This window comes from Lissotriton helveticus, chromosome 5_1 (genome assembly GCF_964261635.1).
Source record: "Lissotriton helveticus chromosome 5_1, aLisHel1.1, whole genome shotgun sequence".
Classification (NCBI taxonomy): Eukaryota; Metazoa; Chordata; class Amphibia; order Caudata; family Salamandridae; genus Lissotriton; species Lissotriton helveticus.
Window position 1 is genome coordinate 1,325,801,949 of NC_136065.1, and position 24,622 is coordinate 1,325,826,570.

General features: G+C 46.5%; 1 protein-coding gene across 2 annotated transcripts in view; it reads left to right on the forward strand.

Moving 5' to 3' along the window:
* LOC144755356 (receptor-type tyrosine-protein phosphatase V-like) overlaps positions 1-24,622 on the forward strand; it is a 704,907-nt gene that overhangs the window by 247,448 nt on the left and 432,837 nt on the right. For both annotated transcript variants that reach the window (XM_078644168.1, XM_078644167.1), the window contains 2 exons: positions 13,016-13,079; positions 23,560-23,826. In XM_078644168.1, the coding sequence (XP_078500294.1) occupies positions 13,016-13,079; positions 23,560-23,826 (331 nt within the window). The remainder of the gene's footprint in view (positions 1-13,015; positions 13,080-23,559; positions 23,827-24,622) is intronic.

Consider the following 24,622-nt stretch of genomic DNA (forward strand, 5'->3'; position numbering starts at 1 on the left):
CATGATGACAGCCTGCCAGCTCGGATGCAGTGCTCTGCAGATGAAATGAGTGGCAAGCTAGTAGCCCGTTAGCACTTTATAGGGCGCTGTAGTATGCTCTGAAAATTAAAATAAAAAGAGAAGAAGAAACTACATTTAAGGTGATTTATATAAGGAGAAAATGGAAAACTGAAAGACTGGTCCACCAGCCCTGACATTAAAGCACACTAGTTTTCAGACGAATGTCACATGTGATCAGACAAATGCCGTCACACATGGAGGGAAGAGCCAATGACTGAAGTGGGTTTCCCCATTGCTTCATTCTGTACACAGTTCTGGATTGAGTAAGGGTATAAATGACACTAATGAAGTCCAGGGGCAGAAGAGGGTGGACCAAATGCCCCGCTAAGCATGTTTATATTTTTATTTATATATGTATGTCGTTTGTAATTGTTTTGATTACAGGATCCTGGCAGATAGGTAATTTATTAACAAAACCCTTGCTTACAATGGTTATCTGTGATATTTAAAGTTAATATTTAAAGTAAAAACAAAACATAAACGTAATGCCCCATTGACTTTAACATATGTGTTTCATAATAAATGCTACAGGCCCACTGCCTTTGTCATTAGTTTTCATAATAAACAGATCAGACCTATGGCATCTGAAATAACTTTTCTGAATGATCCAGTGATGCCCATAGCCTTTATTATTGATTTATCACTGTAATCAACCCAGACGTCTGTATTGAGCATAAGCTTTCCCAGGTTTACCATAATAGCAAATATGTACACATTTACAATTGCGAAAACAAATATGATTTCATCCCAAAAGGGCCAAATAAGGATTATCATAATGTAAACGTATCCCTGTGGTTTGGAGTGGGCAATCAAAATCCTTGCATACTACGGTAAAGTGTGAGATTCAATGTAATAAAATACCTGTCTTTAGGCTTCAGTTCACTTTCATAATAATCAACCGGTTAAAAGTATATTGCATTCAACACATGGTTTTCAAGTAAGAAATGCCTACTAGATGTGCCATTACTTCCCATAATAATCTTTGCTTGACACCCTAGCCATCAGGGGCCTGCAGATATTTGCATTGCCTAGCAGCCATCATGCATACAGTTAAAAAATATCAAATGTGTACAGATTTATAGTTGAAACACAAATATACATCCCCCCCTCAAAATAGCCTGCCAAGGCTCATCACACGGCAAATCTTTTACCTACAGGGTTTGTCATTGGAATCACCAATACCAAAATCCTTGCCTACTGTGGTAATCTGTGAGATTTCTAGCAACAAAGTACCTGTCTGCGGCCTGTAACATGGTGGGAAATATCTACCATTAAAGACTGGTTTGCTTTAACAAATGCTTTTCACAATAAATATGCCAGGGCTGCTGCCATTGTCATAAACTTTCATAATGAACAGATTGCATCTATAGAATCAGATATTACTTTTCCCAGTGAACCAATCAAGCTCCAAATATTCATCATTCTCTTATCACCCTAACTAACTCAGGCCTGCTGTTTGGAGTGTAAACCTTACTGCAAGTCAATCATCAGACATAAAGTTGTAAAATTACAAACATATACAAAATTACAGATGGCAAAATAAAATACTATTTTTTCTAAAAGTCCGTAAAAAGGACTGTACCAGTGCAAATATTCTATCTCCGAGGTATGTCAGTGGAGAGTAGCAAGCACCAAAATGCCATGGCTACTAAAATAATCCGTGAGATTACATGTAACAAAATAATTTATTTAGAGCCTTTAATATACAATAATAACACTTTCCCCTTTAAATGGCCATTGGCTTTAACACATGCTTTATTCTAGAAATATATCAGGCCTGTTGCCTTTATTATAGCTTTTCATGATAAATTGATTAGGCCTTTAGCCTTCATCATTTGCTTTTCACCATAACTAACTCAGTCCTATTGTATTGAGTGTAAGCTTTCCAAATAGGAAAAAAGTGATATTTAAGCACTGTTTTTGGTGGTAGCTGTAGGAGAGTAGGGTCTGCAATCCTATGATCACCCAGATTTTTGCTTTTTGCTGCACTGGTTTACGACTTTCCCTGGCTGTGGGCCTGCTAATCAGACCCACAACCTAGCTGTTCTCTCTATCCAAATTGTACTCGGGTACTGAATTGGCCCTGGGCCCTCTCCAAGTCCCTGTACCCAGGGCTGAGGTGCACCCAGAAGTCTCCCAGGGGCTGAAGCATGTATTGTGCCACCCCTGGATTGACTAACTAAAACTGACACAACTGGCTGCACGACAGCTGGGGCAAGGTGGTGTACTCACCCTTTGCTTTAGATATAGTATACCTATATCTAACCCTAAAATGGACACACAGATCTCCTATCAGTCACTCCTATGGCAGGCCTTAACAATCCTGAAGGCAGAGTGCTTGGAATCGTGTGAGATGGTGCTCTGGCATGAGCTGAGCCTGTCTGCGGCTTTCGGGATCCATCCCTTAGCCGTTTCCATGATATCGCATACCATATACTCTTAAGTGCATTATAATCCTCGCGGTTATGTGCCAACTCTGGTATCGCTTTATCAAAACATGTCGAGTAAGGTGTCATACGAATTGGAATACTAACCCCTCGCCAATTCTGGCGACGGGGTTAGCATCCCACCCTTCTAGAGGGACACGACATGCATGTAACCTATAACCCGGTTAAAAGTCAGACAGAGCCTTAGCATCCACAAAATGGATGCTGCCACAGAGACACAAGTCTGCCCTCCTGCTGCTGGGAGTCCTCCCAGAGCAGGAGATAAGGACAAAGGGTTTCCTGCCAGGGGCGGTGCCAGCACCATCCCAGACAGGGTTTTGTGTATTGTAGGTAGGCAGGGCTTTAGAGGAAGGTGACTGCACATGGCACCCCGGTGCTCACTGTGCATAGGCTGGCTGGAACCAGTTCCAGGGGCACTCCCGCCCCTGGCCTGGGGAAAAGCCCGCCAAGGAAGTGGGTGTAACCACCCCCCTCCTGGTCCCACCCATAGGGCAGGACCTAGTCGCGTGCCAGCCCCCTTTTCCCAGATAAAGGTAGAGACTGGCCCCCTTCCAAATCAGATCATCTTTGGAATCAAGATACCACTTTCCACGAAAGGACTTCACGATTTCTTCCTCAAGATTCTCCCTTGTGGCTAAGGAGTAGTCACCCTGCATCCGCAGGCACCATCCAAGAACACTGCGGTCTGCTGCACGTCCTTCCTCCGGATTCCGACTGCCCAGCTCGACGAGACCCGGCTTCCCTGGCACCTCTGACCTCTACCCACCTCTACAGCACAGCTGAGAACCGTGGGTGCGACGAGACCTCGAGGGACCGGCCATCGCCAAGACTGCACGACTTCTGCACAGCAAGCCCACCGAGTAATTTCCTGGTGAGTGCTTTGGGGTCCGAGAAGCCCCCACCCTGAGCAGCTCCAGCACCGAAGAGCAGCCCCCCAGCATCTCCCCGATTGGCGTGGGGCCCTTCTGCTTTTTGCTGCTCACCGCGTTGTTTGGCTACTAGCCCGCTGGCTTGTGGCCTTCCTGACGACGCCCGACGACATTTCTGCTGCTGGTCTGGTTGCTCCAGACTGGCCCTTGCTCCCTTCCAAAAGAGGAGCACCCCGGACCCTCCTGGTCCACTCAAGACGCCATTTTGAGTCCACCGCGTGGGCTTGAATTAGCCAAGGCTTGTTGCCCAATCCTGGGTAACTTCGACGCCGACAACTTCATCCTTCGTGGGACAGCTCGCACCTCCATCCTGGTCGCCGACAACGCCTCCTGGTCCGAGAGACTGCAGAGCCCAGCAGCGCCCACTCACCTGACTGCGGTGACTTCGCCCGGTGCCATCCTGGTGCCCACTTAATCACTGGCTAGTGATTCAAGAACTTGGTCCCCTCTGCTTTCAGGTTTTCTTCTTCCTTGATCCAGGCTTGGATCCATCGAACTTTTCTTCACTGGTCGCCTGCCAGCAACTTCTTCCTTCCAGGCTCCTGGTCCGGCAACGAGATCCCCGACGTCTTTTCAGACCTATGCAGCTGCAGCCCCTGGGCTAGGTAACTTCGACACTCCGGTGTCCCAGCATAGCCTCACTATCCAAGGGTCAGGATCCACTGTCGTTTTCTTCCTACCAGGTCGGGTTCGCCCGTGAACACTAACTCTGTGAATTCTAGCTTCCATAGACTTTGTCCCGCATCCCGCGTGAGAGTGCACACTCTGCACCCGAGTCCCCTGGGCCTCCTAGTAGTAATCTACCGATTCCCTAGTCCAGTCCTAGCGATTCCAAAGCCTATTAGACTTGTTACTTACCTGCTAGTGATTCGCATTCCACTTTTAGAGTATATGGTTTTTCGTGCCCCTCGGGCATTTGTGTATAACGTGCTAACTTAAAGTATTTTCGTAAGAGTTTTGTTGTGTGCTTAGCTCCCTGTCTCATAAAGAGCCAGGGTAGTCTTGTTATAAATAAATACACTGTTTATTTTCATAACAACTTGTGTGGTGTCCTTTCACTGGGTGTTCAAGGGGTAATGTGATGGTAAAACAGCTGGCTTAACACGCCCTCTAGAGTCTTAGCCTTAGACTGCTCGTATCCATGCTACTAGGATAGCTGGTCTATAAGGTTGACTTACAACCAATCATCAATAAGGGTTGTTTGGACTGATATATAGTGATCACTAGAATAGTGAGCACTGCACATCAGGCCAACTTCTCACATTGGTGAGCAGCGGTTGGGATTTGAGCTTGCTGTTGTTTTACCACACATGCCCTAAGAATATCTTGTGAAAGATCACATAAGTACTAAAGGTACATATAACTTAGCTTAGAATACTCTGAGTTCTACTGAACCAGCTGTTGTAGCTCCTAGGGCCTAGCACACCCTAAACTACAACTCTAGCAAGGGATCAGTAGGCAAACATATAGTGTAGGTAAGTGCACCACTTACACCTCACTAGAAAAGCATGTCGACTCAGGGGGACTCTACTGAGACTCCCCTGGTCAGTGTTGACCCTCCACAGGTCACTTCAAGATATGCAGCTCTCAGTTTCCATGAGATGAGACAGATCTGTGTCTCCAGAAAACTGAAGCAGGGGTCTAACCCCACCACTTCCTTTCTGATAGGTCTCTTAGAGACATATGATGCCAGAAAGCTTTCTCAGTTACATGAGAACATGCCAGCCTTAGAGGGAACCTCTGGGGATCCAGATCTCCCCAACACTGATTCAGCAGTTGAGGAGGAGGATCAGGAGGTACTCTCTGGGGATGAGGTAGACAAAGGTCTTGAGGTAGTCAGAAGGCTAACTAGGACCAACTTAGACTTACTTGGGCTAGGATCTGGGGGCCCCCCAGTACTAACCCGAAGTGGGCCTAACCTTGGAGTTAGGAGAGATAGATCTCTTTCTAGGGACTCCAATAGATCTCTGCACTCTAATGCCTCTTCTCAGGGGAGAAGGAATCCTCCACAGAGGAGATTTACTTCCCCTCAGAGAAGGGAGCATGAAGCTAGGATGAGACAAGCTGAACTGAGGATTGAAAGGGAAGAAATTGCCCTGGCCAAAGAGAAGCTTGCCCTGGCAAGAGAGCAGCAGATGAGTGGGCTAGCTCCCACTGGTGGCAGCAATCTCCCAAGAGATAAAGAGAAGGGTTTAGATACTAAACACCTGACTAAAATAGTGCCCCCCTTTAAGCAAGGGGATGACATCCAGAAATGGATGGCTGCTCTGGAGAGGGCCTGCACTGTGCAGGGCATTCCCCAGAGTCAGTGGGCAGCTATACTGTGGCTCTCCTTTGATGGTAAAGGTAGAGATAAGCTCCTCACTACAAGAGTGGAGGATGCTAACAATTACCAGGTCCTGAAGAATACACTGGTTGATGGGTTTGGTTTAACCACTGAGCAGTACAGGTTGCTGTTCAGAGACACCCAGAAAACTCAGTCTCAGGACTGGTCTGATTTTGTGGATTGTGCCACTAAGGCTTTGGAGGGCTGGTTGCTGGGTAGCAAGGTTACAGATTACACAGGATTGTATAATCTAATGATGAGAGAACAAATTTTGAACAATTGTCAGAACCAGTTGCTGCACCAGCACCTTGTTGATTCAGATCTGACCTCTCCCCAAGAATTGGGAAAGAAGGCAGACAAATGGGTCAGGACAAGGATCAAGCAGAACCAGAACCAGAACCAGGGTGGTCAGAAGAAAGCAGACCAGAAGGGTAATGTTAAGAATGAGCAAAATGACCAGAAGTCTTCACCAGGTCCCCAACAAACCAAAGAGGGTGGGGGTCAGGCTTCCCAGAAGAAGAAGACTCAAGAAGGCCAGTCAAAAAGGTGGTGCCAGTACTGCAAAAGTAAATCTCACTGGTTTAGTGAGTGCACCAAAAGAGGAGGACAAACTCCTGCCACTACAGCTCCTAAAGCAACTGCAACCCCTAGTACAGTCAGTAGTGGTAGTGTACCTCCCAAGGCATTAGTTGGGTTAACCTTGGGTACTGAGGGGTCTGACAACTTAGTTGGCACACTCACTCAGGCTGTCCTTGTCTGTACAGGGGATGTGGATATGTCCCCTGAAATAAGTCCCAATACTTTGGGCAAATACAGGCAGACACCTTTGATAAATGGCAAAATGGCTCAGGCCTATAGGGACACTTGTGCCAGTGTCACCATGGTGACACCTAACTTTGTGGACCCTGGACAGATCATGCCAGGTACTGATTTCCTGGTGACCAATGCCAGCAATGTCACTACTAGTCATAGTGTGGCAATTGTGGCTTTCTCCTGGGGTGGAGTGAAGGGACAAAAGAAAGTTGTAGTCAGTTCAGACCTCCCAGTTGATTGTTTGTTGGGCAATGATTTGGAGTCATCACAATGGTCAGAAGTGGAGCAGAGGACTCACATGGAGATGTTAGGCTTGCCAGCACATGTGCTTGCTGTGACTAGGTCACAGGCCAGAAGATGCCCCACTGAACAGGTGCTGGATCCTGAAACTATGGACCAGACACCTCCCAAGAAGAAGAGCAGTAAGGGTAAGGCTTTGCCTTCCCCCTTGCCCCAGGTTGAGGATCAAGTCTCTGAGGAGGCTGATCTAGAAGAGCTGAGGGAAACTGAGCCTAAAGAGCTTGAACTTGATCAAGTTGAGTTTCTGGGCTCAGGGGGACCCTCCAGAGCAGACCTGGGGAAGGAACAGTTGAGCTGCCCTTCCCTTGAACCCCTCAGACAGCAGGCTGCTGCTGAGGCTGCAGGGAATGCCACAGGTGCCCACAGGGTATACTGGGAAGATGGACTCCTGTACTCTGAGTCAAGAGACCCCAAGCCTGGTGCAACCAGGAGGCTGGTCATCCCCTTGTCTCTGAGAGGTTTCCTTCTCACCTTGGCCCATGAGATTCCCCTTGCAGGTCATTTAGGTCAGACAAAGACTTGGGACAGGCTTGTCTCACACTTTCACTGGCCCCATATGAATGAGAATACCAAGGAGTTTTGTCGCTCATGTGTCACTTGCCAAGCCAGTGGTAAGTCAGGTGGCACAACAAAGGCCCCCCTCATACCACTACCTGTGGTGGGGTTCCCTTTGAAAGAGTGGGGATTGACATTGTTGGTCCAATGGAACCCCAGACAGCATCAGGACACAAGTTTATACTGGTGGTGGTGGACCATGCCACCAGGTATCCTGAGGCTATTCCCCTTAGGACCACTACAGCCCCTGTAGTGGCAAGAGCCCTAGTTGGAGTGTTCTCCAGAGTGGGTTTCCCTAAGGAGGTCGTTTCTGACAGAGGTACAAACTTCATGTCAGGATATCTGACTGCCATGTGGAAAGAGTGTGGTGTGAACTACAAGTTCACCACACCCTATCATCCACAATGCAATGGGCTTGTTGAGAGATTCAACAGGACCCTGAAAGGGATGATTCATGGACTACCTGAACCTCTTAGGAGAAGATGGGATGTCCTGATCCCCTGCCTCTTGTTTGCTTACAGAGAGGTCCCACAGAAGGGGGTTGGCTACAGCCCTTTTGAGCTTCTGTATGGGCATCCTGTAAGGGGACCCCTGTGTTTGGTGAAGGAAGGATGGGAGAGACCTCTCAAAAAGCCTGCAACCAACATAGTGGACTATGTACTTGGTCTCCGCTCCAGGATGGCTGAGTATATGGAAAAGGCATCTAAAAACCTTGAGGCCAGCCAGGAACTTCAAAAAGCTTGGCATGACCAAAAGACTGTACTGACTGTGTACCAGCCAGGACAGAAGGTGTGGGTGCTGGAGCCAGTGGCCCCAGCAGCTCTGAAAGACAAATGGTCTGGGCCCCACACCATCATTGAGCAAAAGGGAGAGGTTACCTACTTGGTGGACCTTGGGACTCCCAGGAGCCCTCTCAGAGTGCTCCATGTTAACAGGCTCAAGGCATATGTTGACAGGAAGGACATGAGCTTGCTCATGGCCACAGATGAGGGACAGGAGGAAGAGAGTGACCCTCTCCCAGACCTGCTCACTCAGAATCCTGATGATGGGTCAGTTGATGGTGTTGTCTTTTGTGGCAGCCTCACTGAACATCAGCAACAGGATTGCAGGCAAGTTCTGCAATCCTTTCGACATATGTTCTCTCTGACACCCAGCCAAACTGATTGGTGTACTCATGATGTTGACACTGGAGACAGTCTGCCTGTCAAGAGTAAAATCTACAGACAGCCTGATCATGTTAGAGACTGCATCAAAACTGAAGTGCAGAAAATGTTGGAACTGGGAGTCATTGAGCCCTCAGATAGCCCTTGGGCTAGCCCAGTAGTTCTAGTGCCAAAGCCTCACACCCAGGGTGGTAAGAGAGAGATGAGGTTTTGCGTAGACTACAGAGGCCTCAATGCAGTCACTAAGACTGATGCCCACCCAATACCAAGAGCAGATGAGCTTATAGATAGATTGGCTTCTGCCAACTTCTTAAGCACATTTGATTTGACAGCTGGGTATTGGCAAATCAGGTTAGCTGAGGAAGCCAAACCCAAGACAGCATTTTCTACCCCTGGAGGGCATTATCAATTTGTGGTAATGCCCTTTGGACTGAAAAATGCACCTGCCACCTTCCAAAGGTTGGTGAATCAAGTCCTCACCGGGCTGGATGACTTCTGTGCAGCTTATCTTGACGATATTGCTGTCTTTAGCTCCACCTGGGAGGATCACCTGGTCCACCTGAGGAAAGTGTTAGAGGCCCTGCAAAAGGCAGGCCTCACTATCAAGGCCACAAAGTGCCAGATAGGGCAGTCACAGGTTGTATACCTGGGCCACCTTGTAGGTGGAGGCCAGGTTCAGCCACTGGAGAGTAAGATACAGGCCATCAAGGACTGGACTCCTCCAATCACCCAGACTCAGGTTCGAGCTTTCTTGGGCCTGACTGGGTACTATAGGAAGTTTGTCAGAAATTATGGGTCCATCGTGACCCCCCTTAATGACCTGACAAGCAAGAAGATGCCAAAGAAAGTTCAGTGGACAGCAAGCTGTCAGAAAGCATTCAATGACCTAAAGCAGGCCATGTGCACAGCACCTATCCTCAAGAGTCCAGATTACTCCAAGCCATTCATTGTCCAAACAGATGCTTCTGAGTTGGGTGTGGGAGCTGTTCTGTCTCAACTGAATTTTGATGGTAATGATCAGCCTATTGCTTTCATTAGTAGAAGGTTGACACCCAGAGAGAAAAATTGGTCAGCTATTGAGAGGGAGGCCTTTGCTGTGGTCTGGGCCCTGAAGAAGCTGAGGGCCTACTTGTTTGGCACTCACTTCACCATTCAGACAGACCATAAGCCCCTCTTGTGGCTAAATCAGATGAAGGGTGAAAACCCCAAACTGCTTAGGTGGTCCATTTCCCTACAGGGGATGGATTTTACAGTGGAGCATAGACCTGGGACTGATCACAGCAATGCTGATGGGCTCTCCAGGTATTTCCACTTAGAGCAAGAAGACTCACCTGGTCAAGGTTAGTTTATTGTCCCAAAGTTTGGGGGGGGGGGTCATGTAGGAGAGTAGGGTCTGCAATCCTATGATCACCCAGATTTTTGCTTTTTGCTGCACTGGTTTACGACTTTCCCTGGCTGTGGGCCTGCTAATCAGACCCACAGCCTAGCTGTTCTCTCTATCCAAATTGTACTCAGGTACTGAATTGGCCCTGGGCCCTCTCCAAGTCCCTGTACCCAGGGCTGAGGTGCACCCAGAAGTCTCCCAGGGGCTGAAGCATGTATTGTGCCACCCCTGGATTGACTAACTAAAACTGACACAACTGGCTGCACGACAGCTGGGGCAAGGTGGTGTACTCACCCTTTGCTTTAGATATAGTATACCTATATCTAACCCTAAAATGGACACACAGATCTCCTATCAGTCACTCCTATGGCAGGCCTTAACAATCCTGAAGGCAGAGTGCTTGGAATCGTGTGAGATGGTGCTCTGGCATGAGCTGAGCCTGTCTGCGGCTTTCGGGATCCATCCCTTAGCCGTTTCCATGATATCGCATACCATATACTCTTAAGTGCATTATAATCCTCGCGGTTATGTGCCAACTCTGGTATCGCTTTATCAAAACATGTCGAGTAAGGTGTCATACGAATTGGAATACTAACCCCTCGCCAATTCTGGCGACGGGGTTAGCATCCCACCCTTCCAGAGGGACACGACATGCATGTAACCTATAACCCGGTTAAAAGTCAGACAGAGCCTTAGCATCCACAAAATGGATGCTGCCACCGAGACACAAGTCTGCCCTCCTGCTGCTGGGAGTCCTCCCAGAGCAGGAGATAAGGACAAAGGGTTTCCTGCCAGGGGCGGTGCCAGCACCGTCCCAGACAGGGTTTTGTGTATTGTAGGTAGGCAGGGCTTTAGAGGAAGGTGACTGCACATGGCACCCCGGTGCTCACTGTGCATAGGCTGGCTGGAACCAGTTCCAGGGGCACTCCCGCCCCTGGCCTGGGGAAAAGCCCGCCAAGGAAGTGGGTGTAACCACCCCCCTCCTGGTCCCACCCATAGGGCAGGACCTAGTCGCGTGCCAGCCCCCTTTTCCCAGATAAAGGTAGAGACTGGCCCCCTTCCAAATCAGATCATCTTTGGAATCAAGATACCACTTTCCACGAAAGGACTTCACGATTTCTTCCTCAAGATTCTCCCTTGTGGCTAAGGAGTAGTCACCCTGCATCCGCAGGCACCATCCAAGAACACTGCGGTCTGCTGCACGTCCTTCCTCCGGATTCCGACTGCCCAGCTCGATGAGACCCGGCTTCCCTGGCACCTCTGACCTCTACCCACCTCTACAGCACAGCTGAGAACCGTGGGTGCGATGAGACCTCGAGGGACCGGCCATCGCCAAGACTGCACGACTTCTGCACAGCAAGCCCACCGAGTAATTTCCTGGTGAGTGCTTTGGGGTCCGAGAAGCCCCCACCCTGAGCAGCTCCAGCACCGAAGAGCAGCCCCCCAGCATCTCCCCGATCGGCGTGGGGCCCTTCTGCTTTTTGCTGCTCACCGCGTTGTTTGGCTACTAGCCCGCTGGCTTGTGGCCTTCCTGACGACGCCCGACGACATTTCTGCTGCTGGTCTGGTTGCTCCAGACTGGCCCTTGCTCCCTTCCAAAAGAGGAGCACCCCGGACCCTCCTGGTCCACTCAAGACGCCATTTTGAGTCCACCGCGTGGGCTTGAATTAGCCAAGGCTTGTTGCCCAATCCTGGGTAACTTCGACGCCGACAACTTCATCCTTCGTGGGACAGCTCGCACCTCCATCCTGGTCGCCGACAACGCCTCCTGGTCCGAGAGACTGCAGAGCCCAGCAGCGCCCACTCACCTGACTGCGGTGACTTCGCCCGGTGCCATCCTGGTGCCCACTTAATCACTGGCTAGTGATTCAAGAACTTGGTCCCCTCTGCTTTCAGGTTTTCTTCTTCCTTGATCCAGGCTTGGATCCATCGAACTTTTCTTCACTGGTCGCCTGCCAGCAACTTCTTCCTTCCAGGCTCCTGGTCCGGCAACGAGATCCCCGACGTCTTTTCAGACCTATGCAGCTGCAGCCCCTGGGCTAGGTAACTTCGGCACTCCGGTGTCCCAGCATAGCCTCACTATCCAAGGGTCAGGATCCACTGTCGTTTTCTTCCTACCAGGTCGGGTTCGCCCGTGAACACTAACTCTGTGGATTCTAGCTTCCATAGACTTTGTCCCGCATCCCGCGTGAGAGTGCACACTCTGCACCCGAGTCCCCTGGGCCTCCTAGTAGTAATCTACCGATTCCCTAGTCCAGTCCTAGCGATTCCAAAGCCTATTAGACTTGTTACTTACCTGCTAGTGATTCGCATTCCACTTTTAGAGTATATGGTTTTTCGTGCCCCTCGGGCATTTGTGTATAACGTGCTAACTTAAAGTATTTTCGTAAGAGTTTTGTTGTGTGCTTAGCTCCCTGTCTCATAAAGAGCCAGGGTAGTCTTGTTATAAATAAATACACTGTTTATTTTCATAACAACTTGTGTGGTGTCCTTTCACTGGGTGTTCAAGGGGTAATGTGATGGTAAAACAGCTGGCTTAACACGCCCTCTAGAGTCTTAGCCTTAGACTGCTCGTATCCATGCTACTAGGATAGCTGGTCTATAAGGTTGACTTACAACCAATCATCAATAAGGGTTGTTTGGACTGATATATAGTGATCACTAGAATAGTGAGCACTGCACATCAGGCCAACTTCTCACAGTAGCATACAACGTCTACCATATCAAATGTTCTACTCAAAGGGACGAACATGTGGGTGGAGCCTAAGCCATTTTCTCAGCAGTACTTCTGACAGTTCCTTTTCTGTTGACCACATAAGATGTGGCAACAACTGCTCTGTTAAGCCAACCTGAAAATGAGGATGGATAGTTGGAGGGGAGCTCTTGGTCGCCACCTAGGGATTAGATGCATATGGTGGCTTTGTGGTGAGTTTGAAGGGAAGTCTAGAGAAAGAGTTGTATTGCAACATCTTGGTTCTAGGGGTATTGTGTTGTAGAATGTGAGATGCTGTGATTCAATTCTCCTTTCTTTTTTTCAGGCCGACGAATGCAGCAATAATGTTACAGTCACAGGAGGACTAGGAAACTGGGAGACAGAAGATGGTAATACCACCTAGATTCTCAAACTTAAAAGTTAATTATTCTAGTTTTTCATTTCTGGGAATGTCTGCTTTGGTCATCGTCTAAAAGAAATGGTATTGTAGTAGTCATTCACTGAGTGTCTTTACAGCATATCATACCCTAGAATCACCCTGACATTCTTATAGCCCATCCTGAAATCTATTCAAACTTGTTAAGTGGCTACAGCGTCCAGGGGGCCAGGCAGACTGATCAATGATGGGGATTTGATACAAATTTTAAATTGCACGCAAATGCAGCATGTAAACCTCTAGTCTGAAATGTTTGCTAGTTGGACACCAAAAGTGCTTTGCCTTCTAGTTAGGGATATGAAGAGCTATATAAATGCAATTACAAACACAATCTTTATTAGCCCACTTATCTCAATGAAGGTGAAAACAAGTCTGAGAAATAGTACAAGTGTGCTCTTAATGCTGTAGAAGGCATCTTAATTTCGACTACCTCCATGCCAGCAGTTCTCATGCTTTTGTTGGTAAAATTCATTGCACCTTTCCTGGTCCCTCACCCAGGTGCCTCTTTACCATCTAGTTAGGTAGAAACCCACTGCAGAATGACAAAGGAAACTGATTACCAGTCTGTCCATTTCCTCACATTCATTACTCGGAAACCCAATACAGGCCTCAAATATGAGGCCCCTTTTAATTCAGATTGGGCCAGTAATTGCAGGTAATCCACAGACCTCATAAATTGCACCGAGTAGTCTAGCTGCTGCAAGCAGACCAAATCTCCTGATGAGACTCATGAGTGAATGAGGTATTACCGGGAAAGTTGAATCTGGAATAATGAATTCCCCATGTAATTCCTAATTTCTCAGGGAAATCTCAGGATTCCTACTATAATTGCTGTTTGCTAACCCCAAACCCAGATTCACAAGGCAATAACATTATCAGTAACTCCGGGGTACAGAGGTAACTGGGCTAAATTCGGGGACCTTGTAATGAGACCCCATGTCACCAGCTTTATCCTAGCTGTCCACAATTCTTTGTCCTTTTTAAGTTATAGACTAATTTCAAGACCTTCACTTTTATATATATATATATATATATTTACATAATCCAAACTGTTTCTGTTGTCCTATGCTTTGTGTTGGTAGGCCTCTGGATAGAATAACCTCTTGGTTTTGTCCATAGAGGTCCTCTCCAGAACTAGGTGGAGTAATCTCCGGGCAGAAGCATTACTGTTCCTGTACATGTAGGACTCTGCCATGTGGGGATGCTAGTTCTTTCTTAGGAGTGCGTGACGTTTGAAATCGAAATGACCAATGGCTTCTTGTTCTAATCAATTTATTGGATTTTCAAATGCGAACAGATAATTCAAGCCAAACCGGATCCCAGGTACCGTGCTGTAGCACAGCAAAACATTATTACAGTCAGACCCCCCAGGATATAGCGGCATGGATTAGCAAATTTAGCGGCACAAAAATGGAAATTTAGCGGCACAAATATGGAAATTTAGCGGCAATTTTGCGGCATTTCATTTGGCCCTGGACCTTCATAAAGCGGCCTCCAGTGACCCCATCCATCACCCGCCCTTCCTAACACTCTTTCTGCCTCCCAATTCTCCCTCTCTTAGTTGTGTTTTGCCGCTTTTAGCTCCTCTATCTTCCTTCCTAATTCACTCTTTCCACTGTCCCATTCAGCTTTCTGTTTCTCATGCCCCCTCCTTTCTGTGCCTCATTCACTCATCCTCTCTCTCACGCATACACACACATCTTTCTCTCCTTATCGATATCTCTCTCATCAGCCCAGTCTCTTCTCCCCCCGTCCCTCTCTCTTTCCATCTTCGTATCTCTCTAGCACCCTGCCTCTCTAGTTCTCTCTTGTCGCCCTCTCTCCCTTCCTAGCCCTCTCTTCTCTCTCTAACTCTCATACTTTCGTTCTACCAGACACTGTCTTTCTTCCCCTTCCTCTCTCGCCCTATTTCTCGCGCATTCACCCTCCCTCTTTCTCTCCTGCTCACTCCTCTCTACTTTTCTCCACCTTTCACTTTCATTCGCCCAGTTTCTCTCACCCCCTACTACCCTTTACTTCTTTCCCACCTGTGACTTCTTTGCTCACTCCCCCTCTCTTTCACCCCTTCTTTCTCGTCTCACCTGCCCCATACCCTCAGTTTTCATTCTTGCTCCCCCTCTTTACCTTTGCGCTCCACTGCTACTGGATAGGGCAAAAGTAGGCACAGGCTGCTATAGGCTGTCTTCCATTGCTACTCACATCGGTGATTACTCAGGCTTTTAAGTGAAAGTGACACACTTTTCGATGCTAGATAATGTGCAATTTGAAAGTAGCACTTATTCCGATGTGCTACTCTGTAGTTGCTGACGTTGCAACGTGATTTGTTGATAGTATCAAGACTGTCTTGAGGATATCTTCAAGGGGCCGGTAGAAATTGTAGCATGGCTTTATCGTTTAGGACACTTGAACATTTGACTCTAATTGTCGTTTATCCATAATGAGCGTATTTCCTTTTGAAGCTCATTACCTGCCTTTGCATTTCAGACCTAGGTTTACTGCCAATTTTATCTGTGAAGCAAGAGGAGTTCAGTGCTGTGGGTTCTCTGCCGTATGGGGGGCGGTGGAGGTGCGAGCCCCTGCTTCCTGCTGGGAATCCAATCCCATCACAATCCTCGTGTTTGTTTCATTTCCCTCCCGAGACCCCCCCCCGGCTCCACAGCTCATTACCGAGAGGAATGTCGGGATTACACTGAGGCTTGTCTTCAGGGTGGGGGGGTCGGGTGTACACTTCGAGCCCCCCGGCCCGCCCTGCAGCGGTGTTCACGCTCACCCCACATCACAGGCAGCGCAGTCTGTACACAGGGCAGACACACACACACTGCAAGGCACGCCGCTCCTCTCCAGCAGACACCCCCACCTTGTCTCTACTCCTCCCCCCCCCCGCCCTCTGGAAGATAGATGCCCCCCAGCCTCTGGCCACCTGCAGCCCCCGGCCCGCCCTGCAGCGGTGTCCATACGCACCCCACATCACAGGAGCGCAGTCTGTACACAGGGCACACACACACACACACTGCAAAGCACGCCGCCCCCCTCCAGCAGACACCTCTTGCTCTCTGCCCCGCCCCCTTCGGAAGATAGATGCCCCCAGCCTCTGGCCACCTGCAGGCCCCGGGTCGGTCTGTGCGCTTCTATCGATTGTGAGCTGAGTGAGCTGCTAATGCCCCATTAAGCAAGCCCGGAATGTTATTCTTTCGTGCTTCTGTGTCCTTCCCGCCCGCCCCAATAAACAAAGTAAGTCAGACCCCCCCAGGATATAGCGGCTTTGGTAAAAATGCCGCGATTTCTACGAAAAGTGCCGATTTCGCGGGCACTTTTGTAAAAATCGCGGCATTTTTACTAAAGTGCCGATTTCGCGGCAAATCGCGAAATCGCGATATCCTGGAGGGTCTGTACAGTAATCCAAAATATACTCCAGATATCATGGAAATAGAATTGTGAGCTCTTGAACAGATGAAAATCTGAAACAAGAGAAAATATGAAAGGTAAAAGGAAAACCTACATCGTTGTAAAGGACACACCCAAGGCCCCGGAAACATGCAAGTTGACCAATTTCAACAAAGAAACTCATAATCTGGTCTTGTCCCATCATAGATCAACTATGTGTATATAATACCCAGATATCTTCAAACGGTGATAACAGTTTATGAATCAATCATACAAGAACTGCCATCTTCACCATAGCTTCTGATCTCTCCAGGGCCGGACTGGGAACCACAACCGGCCCCGACAAAGTGCTCGGCCGGGCCCCTCTCCCCACTCGCGGGGATTTGAGGGGCCGCCGAGCACTTTGCCGGGCCGGTTTTCAGACGATTTTGGTACAGGTCCGATTTTGCAGCTATGCTGCAAAAGCGGCCCTGTAACAAAAACGGCCCCCAGGGGACCAAAACCGGCCCCCACCCGTGTGGCACACCGGGGGATTGCCCGGTGCCCGCTATGGCCAGTCTGGCCCTGGATCTCTCCTCAAGAGTCTGAGGTCACCAGGATCTCCCAATATCTCAGTGCACAAACTGTAGCAACTACTAAGGCAGAATCTAGCCAGCTTTTCATATGATTAATGACCTCAGAATCACTTGAATATCATCTAGAATAGACCACTGCAGTAAAGGAATGGTCTTCAACTCATGCTGTTGGTTTGTTGACACCTCCAGCAATTGGAAATGTGTGTGAGTCTGGTCCTGCATAGCTTGTCAGCTGACCAAAGCCAATCCTATAGAATGTTTAAATAATCAAACATCAGCCGTGACTTGCATAGACCTCTAGCATGACTGGCTGAAAATTCGACTAGTCCTCTTCTATCTATTGTTTCTGAAGCCTCATTGCCATTTATGTAATAAAAATATGTCATTGTGTTTGGATTAGAGTTCCTCAATAACGATCCCATATAGTCCAGATAACAGTTTCTTGTAGACTCACAATTTTTTCTAAGTATGCGTGTAGAGTGCACATTTGCAAACTGAAAGGGTGGTTTCTCAACATTTTAGATAACCAACTTCACAGTTCTAAATATATCCATCTCTGGTTAGAAGGCAGGCGAAGCCCTGAGCCCAGGTCTATGAAGGATTACAAGAAGATGTCCAATATCAAGAGCTTAAGCTTCATAAAGCCTTGCTGCTTCCAATGAGGGCCCGTCAAGTGGTTGTCCACCTATGGCCAATTTGGCATTGTCACATGGGTGTCTCCATATTCATATAGCCATTCTGACACACCTATGTATGGCTCTGGGTCCACATTTTAAATTGAAGCACAAATTATTGGATTGGTTAAGTCTTTAATGGATCGCTCTAATTTTTATGTGACCCATGGGTCTTGAGCACCCACATGAACCTGATTTTTTAGTATTACCAAGTCTTTGGTCTCTGTGTCAGGACAAAAGTGCAAAAGTGATAGGCCAGTTGTGAAAGTTGGTGAGCCTCACAATAATAATTTTGGTAAGGCGTAGGCTATCAGATGAGTTAGCAGCATGATGTCTCGATGGTTCCAAGCTCGGCACTTGGGCCTGCCAGAAGTAGGCTTTGATCTGGCGATCCATGAGTCTCAACAGGGAATAGGGCATTGTAATCTGAAGCATGCTGAGTACACAATTAAATAAAGGAGTCAGAACCATTTTTATTCTTTGCACCCTACAACATAATCAGAGCAGCCGCTTCTCCAATTCCAAGAAGTTCCTTTACAATTGACCATTGAAGATGTCCGGGTTGTCTTTCTCCATTGCATGGATATTGCCACTTACCAATATCCCTGGATATTTCCGTTTAAATTTCGTCCATAAAAACGCCTTGCCTTTAGCAGCTAACACATAATTAACCTATTGGAGGGTCACTGCTCTGAGACACGCACACTTTCCGTACGGGCCGCATACATGGGAGATAGAGGGACGTACCCCAGGTTGGGTTATACCATTGACCAGGGGAGCTGGAAACCCCTGGGTGGTAAGCTGGCATATACTTGTCTATTTAGCAATTACGCTGTCACACTGAGGTGGTCAACATTTTAATTGTGCTAATAGAGTTGTGACATTGTTGATTGTTTGCTCTTGTTCTCATACGCTGTATGTATGTGCCAATACCTTGATTTGGTGCCTTGGTCCTCTGTGTCTGTTTTCTGAAATGCCAATAAATAGATTAATATTTTTTTTTAAATTGTAAGCCCCCCCCCGACCACACGCAGACCCCAGACACAGATAGTGCATATAGAGCAAGAAGTCAAAGCACAACGCTGGGAAATATAAACTTAGAAGGTAGTGACTCGTTAGGGGGGAATGGGAGTTGAAATCAGTTCATTTTGTTGAGAGGTTTATTGTTTTGAAAAGATACCAAAGCAGAGGGAAAGAAGAACACTACAATGTAATTATATGACTATGTAATTCTCTGAATGCGACCCTCAGGAACTGTATATGACTCAAATGCCAATAAAATCTGCTTAAAAAAAAACGCCTTGCCTCCCAGACACAAAGGGGTCATATAATTTATTATGGGGAGCTCGTGGCTTTGCTCCATTTGGTTCAGTTTCGTGAGAACTCGGAGAAGGCTGCGATTATCAACCTTGCAGCTGGAATAGATGTTCTGGATGACCATTAAGCCAGTAAAATGTCATCAGCTAATAGCTTCAGTTTCAGGCTACACTTGGAGTAGGAATGGCCTCAATATCCACCGATTCTAAGATTGCGATCAACAACAGTTTGAGGCCTATCAGAGAAAGTAGCTGGAACAAAGGATAGCCCTGGTGATTTCCTCTCAGAATATCAGTTTCATAAGGCACAAAAGCTGTTACAATTTACTACAGCGGTGGGCCTGTGACACAATGATTTCATCATGTCAATATACTTTGGTCCAATTCCCATTCTGGTCACTGTAGCCCCACACCACCCTACCAAAGATAACAATGATCTGTTATGATCATAGGGCTAACAGGGTTTGTCCATATCCTCCCTAAAAACCTTTCCCAGGTGCGGGACTAAAACTGTAGCTTTGATCTTGTGAAAAATACATAAAGAAAACATCTTTTTCTGGAGCCTTACCAGTGAGCATTGATTCAATTGCCTACACTATCTCCTCTTCTTTAGTAGCTCTTTCTAATCCTTTGAGGTTCTGCTGAGAGGCGTGTAATAGGGAGTCAGAGTATTCCTCAAAGGGGTCCTCTGATATATACAGTGAAGTGTAGAATGAGTCAAAGTTTCTTGTTGTTTCCAGTGGGCGAGTGAGGAGTTCAGTTTGAAATTTTAGATTGCCTGAGTAGTCAATTAGGCCATGCTCTGCTTGAGCTGCAGTGCCAAAAGACACCCAGCATTTTCACAGTATTTGTATTGTCTTCATTTAATGCAGTATAAATTGTTTTCAGCAGTCATTGTGAAGATCATGTTCAAGTCATATTTTCTGGAGACATGCTGTTGTAGGACACCAGCATTTGGGGTTCTGCGACGAGAATCCTGAAGTCACTGTATACCTTTTACCAGAACAGATTTCCTCTCTGTTAGTTGCTTATGCATTGTGCTGAAGTCACTAATCATGTCTCCCGGGTATGATTTTCCAGTTGCCAAAAATACCTATGAAGTGGACACAGAATTTCCATTTACTCCAGAGATTTCTTAAATCACTTTACTAACTTCCTCTCCTTATCATGCAACTTATATCACAGTGTGTCCATCCTCAAAACCCTTGTCTTGTTCTTCAGGTCCAAGTACAATGAGATTGAGGTATGGCCACACATTGTGCTAACTCTGATTACACAGCTATTTAGAGTGAGAAGCCAAGTTGAGTGCTGGATGTAAACGTATCCAAGGGTGAATAAGAGTTATCTACCAGATGGTCTTTGAGCAGGCCTCTAGTGTTATTGTTTCGTATGTTAGGACATCCAGAGAAATCCAGTATCGGATCAGGTGTCAGTGTCCAATCCACCCCAATAACTAACTGCTGCCATCCAGATCCTACCAGGATTCTGTAAGTCTTCAAGAAACAGATTGATTTGATATCATTAAGAGGTATAGATTTAGCCTACTATAAGAAAGTAACCTGTAGCAGCAGTGTGGCAAACATATAAATGCCCATAGCATCCAACCATTTCACCTGTAGCTTGGCTGAGAGTCTCTTAACAGGGAAGACGGCCACACTAGTTTTCCTGTAATGTTGTGGCCCAATGGCAGGAATTTTTATCTCAGATTTGGAACTAAAGGGGGAGGTTAGATTTCACACCCCCTTCTGTTTGAGCTTTTCAGACTCTGACTGAGATACACGTGTCTTCTGTAAGAGAGCAATGTCTGATTTTCCAGAGGCCAGAAAACATAATACCTTTTTTTTATATAATTATTCAAGCCATTGACATTTCATGGACCAAATTGTAAGAGCTTTATCCCTAAACATTGAATGGAACCAATTCTGGGATGAACATATGACGGTCTACAGAATAGGAGATCTGAAGACATCTGAGGGGCAAATTGAGGAAGCAAACATTCTGAAGCATAGGTTATCAGTAATGTAAAAGCATAGGAGCTAATACGTCTGTCGTATCACTCAAACATTTTAGGGGGGGCTTTGCTCCGCAGCTGTGGTGTGACCACCCTGGGTAATTGTAGGTCCAAATAAAAATTACCAACAATTTCTGGACTTTGTGCGATGTTCCAAATAGCAGAGGATTGATCTAGATTTATTCCTATCCCTCATAGGTGTTTCCACCGTCCATGTTAAGAATCACTTGAACGATAGCTGTCTGCTGGCATAAGTAGTGAATAACAGAAGAAGCCATCTATTGGGGATTGGTCCAGGTTTTTCAAGGAAACTTTCAGGCAACCTTGAAATTCCTGTTGGTCATAAAACTCTCTAGATATGCTGTTTATCACTAATAGCTTCGTAGCTTGGTCTAGCAAGCCATATCGGAGTTCTATTTGCATGAATAAAGGATGTAGAGCTAGACATTTCCTCTAGGTTTGGCTGGTTTTATAGGAAAGTTTGCAGATAATGAGATTTTGTGATCTTTGTAAGAGGACTAACTGTGTCTTTTAGCAGTCTCTATAATTAGGCATGTCTTCTGGTGGCGAAAGAAACACATCCTGAGTGGTCTAGGAGAGTCTATTGTGTCATTCTATTTCGGATGGAGCGAATGTACCTACTGAAATCTAGCAGGGTCTGAACCCAAATTTAAGGAGCTGCGACAAGATGAGGACAAGAAACAGATTATATATTTCTTCTCAGGGATTACAAACAGATAAACAATATCCCTCCTGCTTTCATCTTCCAGGTCCGTGACCTTCTTTTGTAAATTCCACAGTTCTGACCCCAAATCTGGAACATTTAGCACTGTTACTTCTAGGGTCTCCAAATAGTTTCTCAGACCATGTGTCTTCTATTGATTGCTTGCGAGAATATTAGTTGCATTGAAAACCTATTTCGAGGTATTTGCTCAATTTCCCTAGTCTAAGAGGTAAGGAAATTTGCTGTGTTGCCAACTCCACGCACAATGTTACAAGCATTGAGAAATTGGGGGGCATGGGTTTAAGTTGGCCTGCAATGCATCCACATTGTGCCTTCAAGCAGAGTGTGTGATTCCTCCCAACTGCCGGTAGATAGCATCATGAACGTGGCACCAGACTCCGTCGACCCAATCCATGTAGAGGCTTCCAATACATTTTCGTGCCCTAAGTCCTGAAAGTAAATAAAAGAGATTCCACAGCCCCACCTTGCAATTCCTCTGGGTGCTGTTCTCTGATCACTTGTCTGTCCTGGAGGAAGTCATGCAGGTCTACCTCCACCAGTAATCCACACTGCAGTAGTTCAAGAGAGGTGTCTTAACACTGATAAAGGCAGCAGTAGCACCTCTCAGCCCCACCCACCAGTCCCCACTGACGTCTGCAGTGGAGGTGTTGTGTCTTTACTGCAGCTCTGCGACTGCTCAACAAGCAGGTATAGGCAAACGCATATGGCAGCAGGCTTCGGACGAAGACCGGTAGGCATTTCATATGCCCCTCAATTCCTGCCCCCAGCACAGGAGAAACCGGTCATAGTACAACTAAGGCCACATTCAGTGGACGTGGATAACTTCGAAATGAAACTTATCCATCCAAAACCGTAGTTAATACAGTCTTTGAATGCACAGAATTCTGAATTCATTTTGGCAGAACTCGATTGGTGTTTAGCACACACTCTAAATGAAGAGACAATATGTGAACATTTTTGGGCTTAAAGCCAAGTTTCATGCATAAAAGTAAATAATTTGCCTATTCCAGCTTCCTCCACATATGAATATAATCATTTCTCATATCTACTGTTTGATTTAATACACAGATGGAAAGTCACTCATCAGGTATAAGTAAATATTATGCACCTAGTGAAATAAACCTTGTACAATGAGATGATTCTTTACTTATGTCATTTAACATCCGGGTACTGGTTTAATTAGATGCCTTTGTTGGAACAAAATAAGCTTTATATGTCCAAGGCTTACGTTTTCAAGTGCAGCAAAATGGTAGTGAAAAGCTTTACCTTAACACATTGTCCTTAAAAACGAATACTCTAGAAGGTAAATTAATGTGGGGTTTTTAAATCCACTTTTCAAGGCTGTAATAGTTCTGTCTTGAGTGTATATTCTAGAAGCGTTTTTGTTATGAATATTCTTGTTTTTATTTCTTAGGGAATGGTTTAAAGCGGCTACTGGCCACACGTTCTGTTGTATTTATATATTAAAGAGTATAAATAGAATGTGGCCCATCAATCAGCAGTTCTGCTTCTAGATAGCAGTTGAAGTGCTTACTCCTGTACTACCATGTTACTAGCAACATTTATTTTGCTTTTGTTGACTGCTGTATGTAAATTCCGCACTATCAATAAACGAAGTAGGTGTCCATCTCGCAATAAATTTGTAAATATATTTGTGAATCCAAACATGTGCAGTCTGCTGTGCGCTGCAATGAGTTTTGTGGTTGAACACGGCCATTTTAATTTCAGGACAGCTGCTTAGTCTGGTGGTCCGTCCTGGCGACAGCCCAGACTGCCTCTTGCTGCAATGGGAGAAGCCGACTCCAAATGTGCTCAGCTACTCCATCGTGATTTACGAAGTCGCGACAGATGTGGTGAAAACGAATATCTCAGTTGGGCAGGAAGCTTCCAGTTATGAACTTCGAGGTCTTGTTCCAGGCACGCAGTATGAAATCCAAGTCAAGGCGGTGTCGGAGTGTTCAGGATCACCCGCTCAGAGGGTCTCTGCATGGACAAGTAAGAACTGCACATTGTGATATGTCGCGATGGTCCTGAGACGTAAGAATGGAAGACCCCTTCAGAGGTGTATAGAATTTAGGTTTTGCTAGGCATGCATTTTCAAAGATGTATTGATGGTTGACGTTTTTAGAAAGATGGCCATTTAGGAGACTGACAGAGAGATGGTGTCTTCCTAGAATAGGCCTATTATGTCTTTTCATGTTAGAGATTTAAATCTTGAAATTGAAAGATAAAAAGCAGTGCAACCTCTGCCTTCAAATATTAAATATGTAACTTTTCGCTAGAGTACTCGGTTCTGTCTAAAAAGAAGGATGCTTAGAAGTTCTACAGGAGATCTTATGTTCGCGACAACAGTGTGACTGCAAGAAAGGGATCTTTGCTCTTCAGTTGGGTGCAGCAGTGCAAGGGTGAGACGAAGAGAACAGGGCATGCTTTTGAAAGTGACAAATCAGCAATGAGACTTGGAGGAAAGAGGAATGCGGTTCAAGAAATTAGTGATTGGACTAAGATCTTGGTCTGCTCCACCCACATGCCTGCAAAGGGGTCTGTTTATGAAGCTGCGGTTGGCTTAGAGAAAGGCTCTGTAAGGGGTAGAGGATGCCTTTGGAGAAGAGGGACACTTAAGCCTGTCCACAAGAAGGAACCAGTATAGGCTCTGTTAAGAATGGGGGTGAGTAGGTTGTTCCTGCTGCATACTGGATCATCTCTTGCCTGTCCAGCATTATTTTGGGTTCTAGAGGGCTTACACACAGTAATATTTGGAGTTCCTATTTATTTTTGTGATTTTTATATA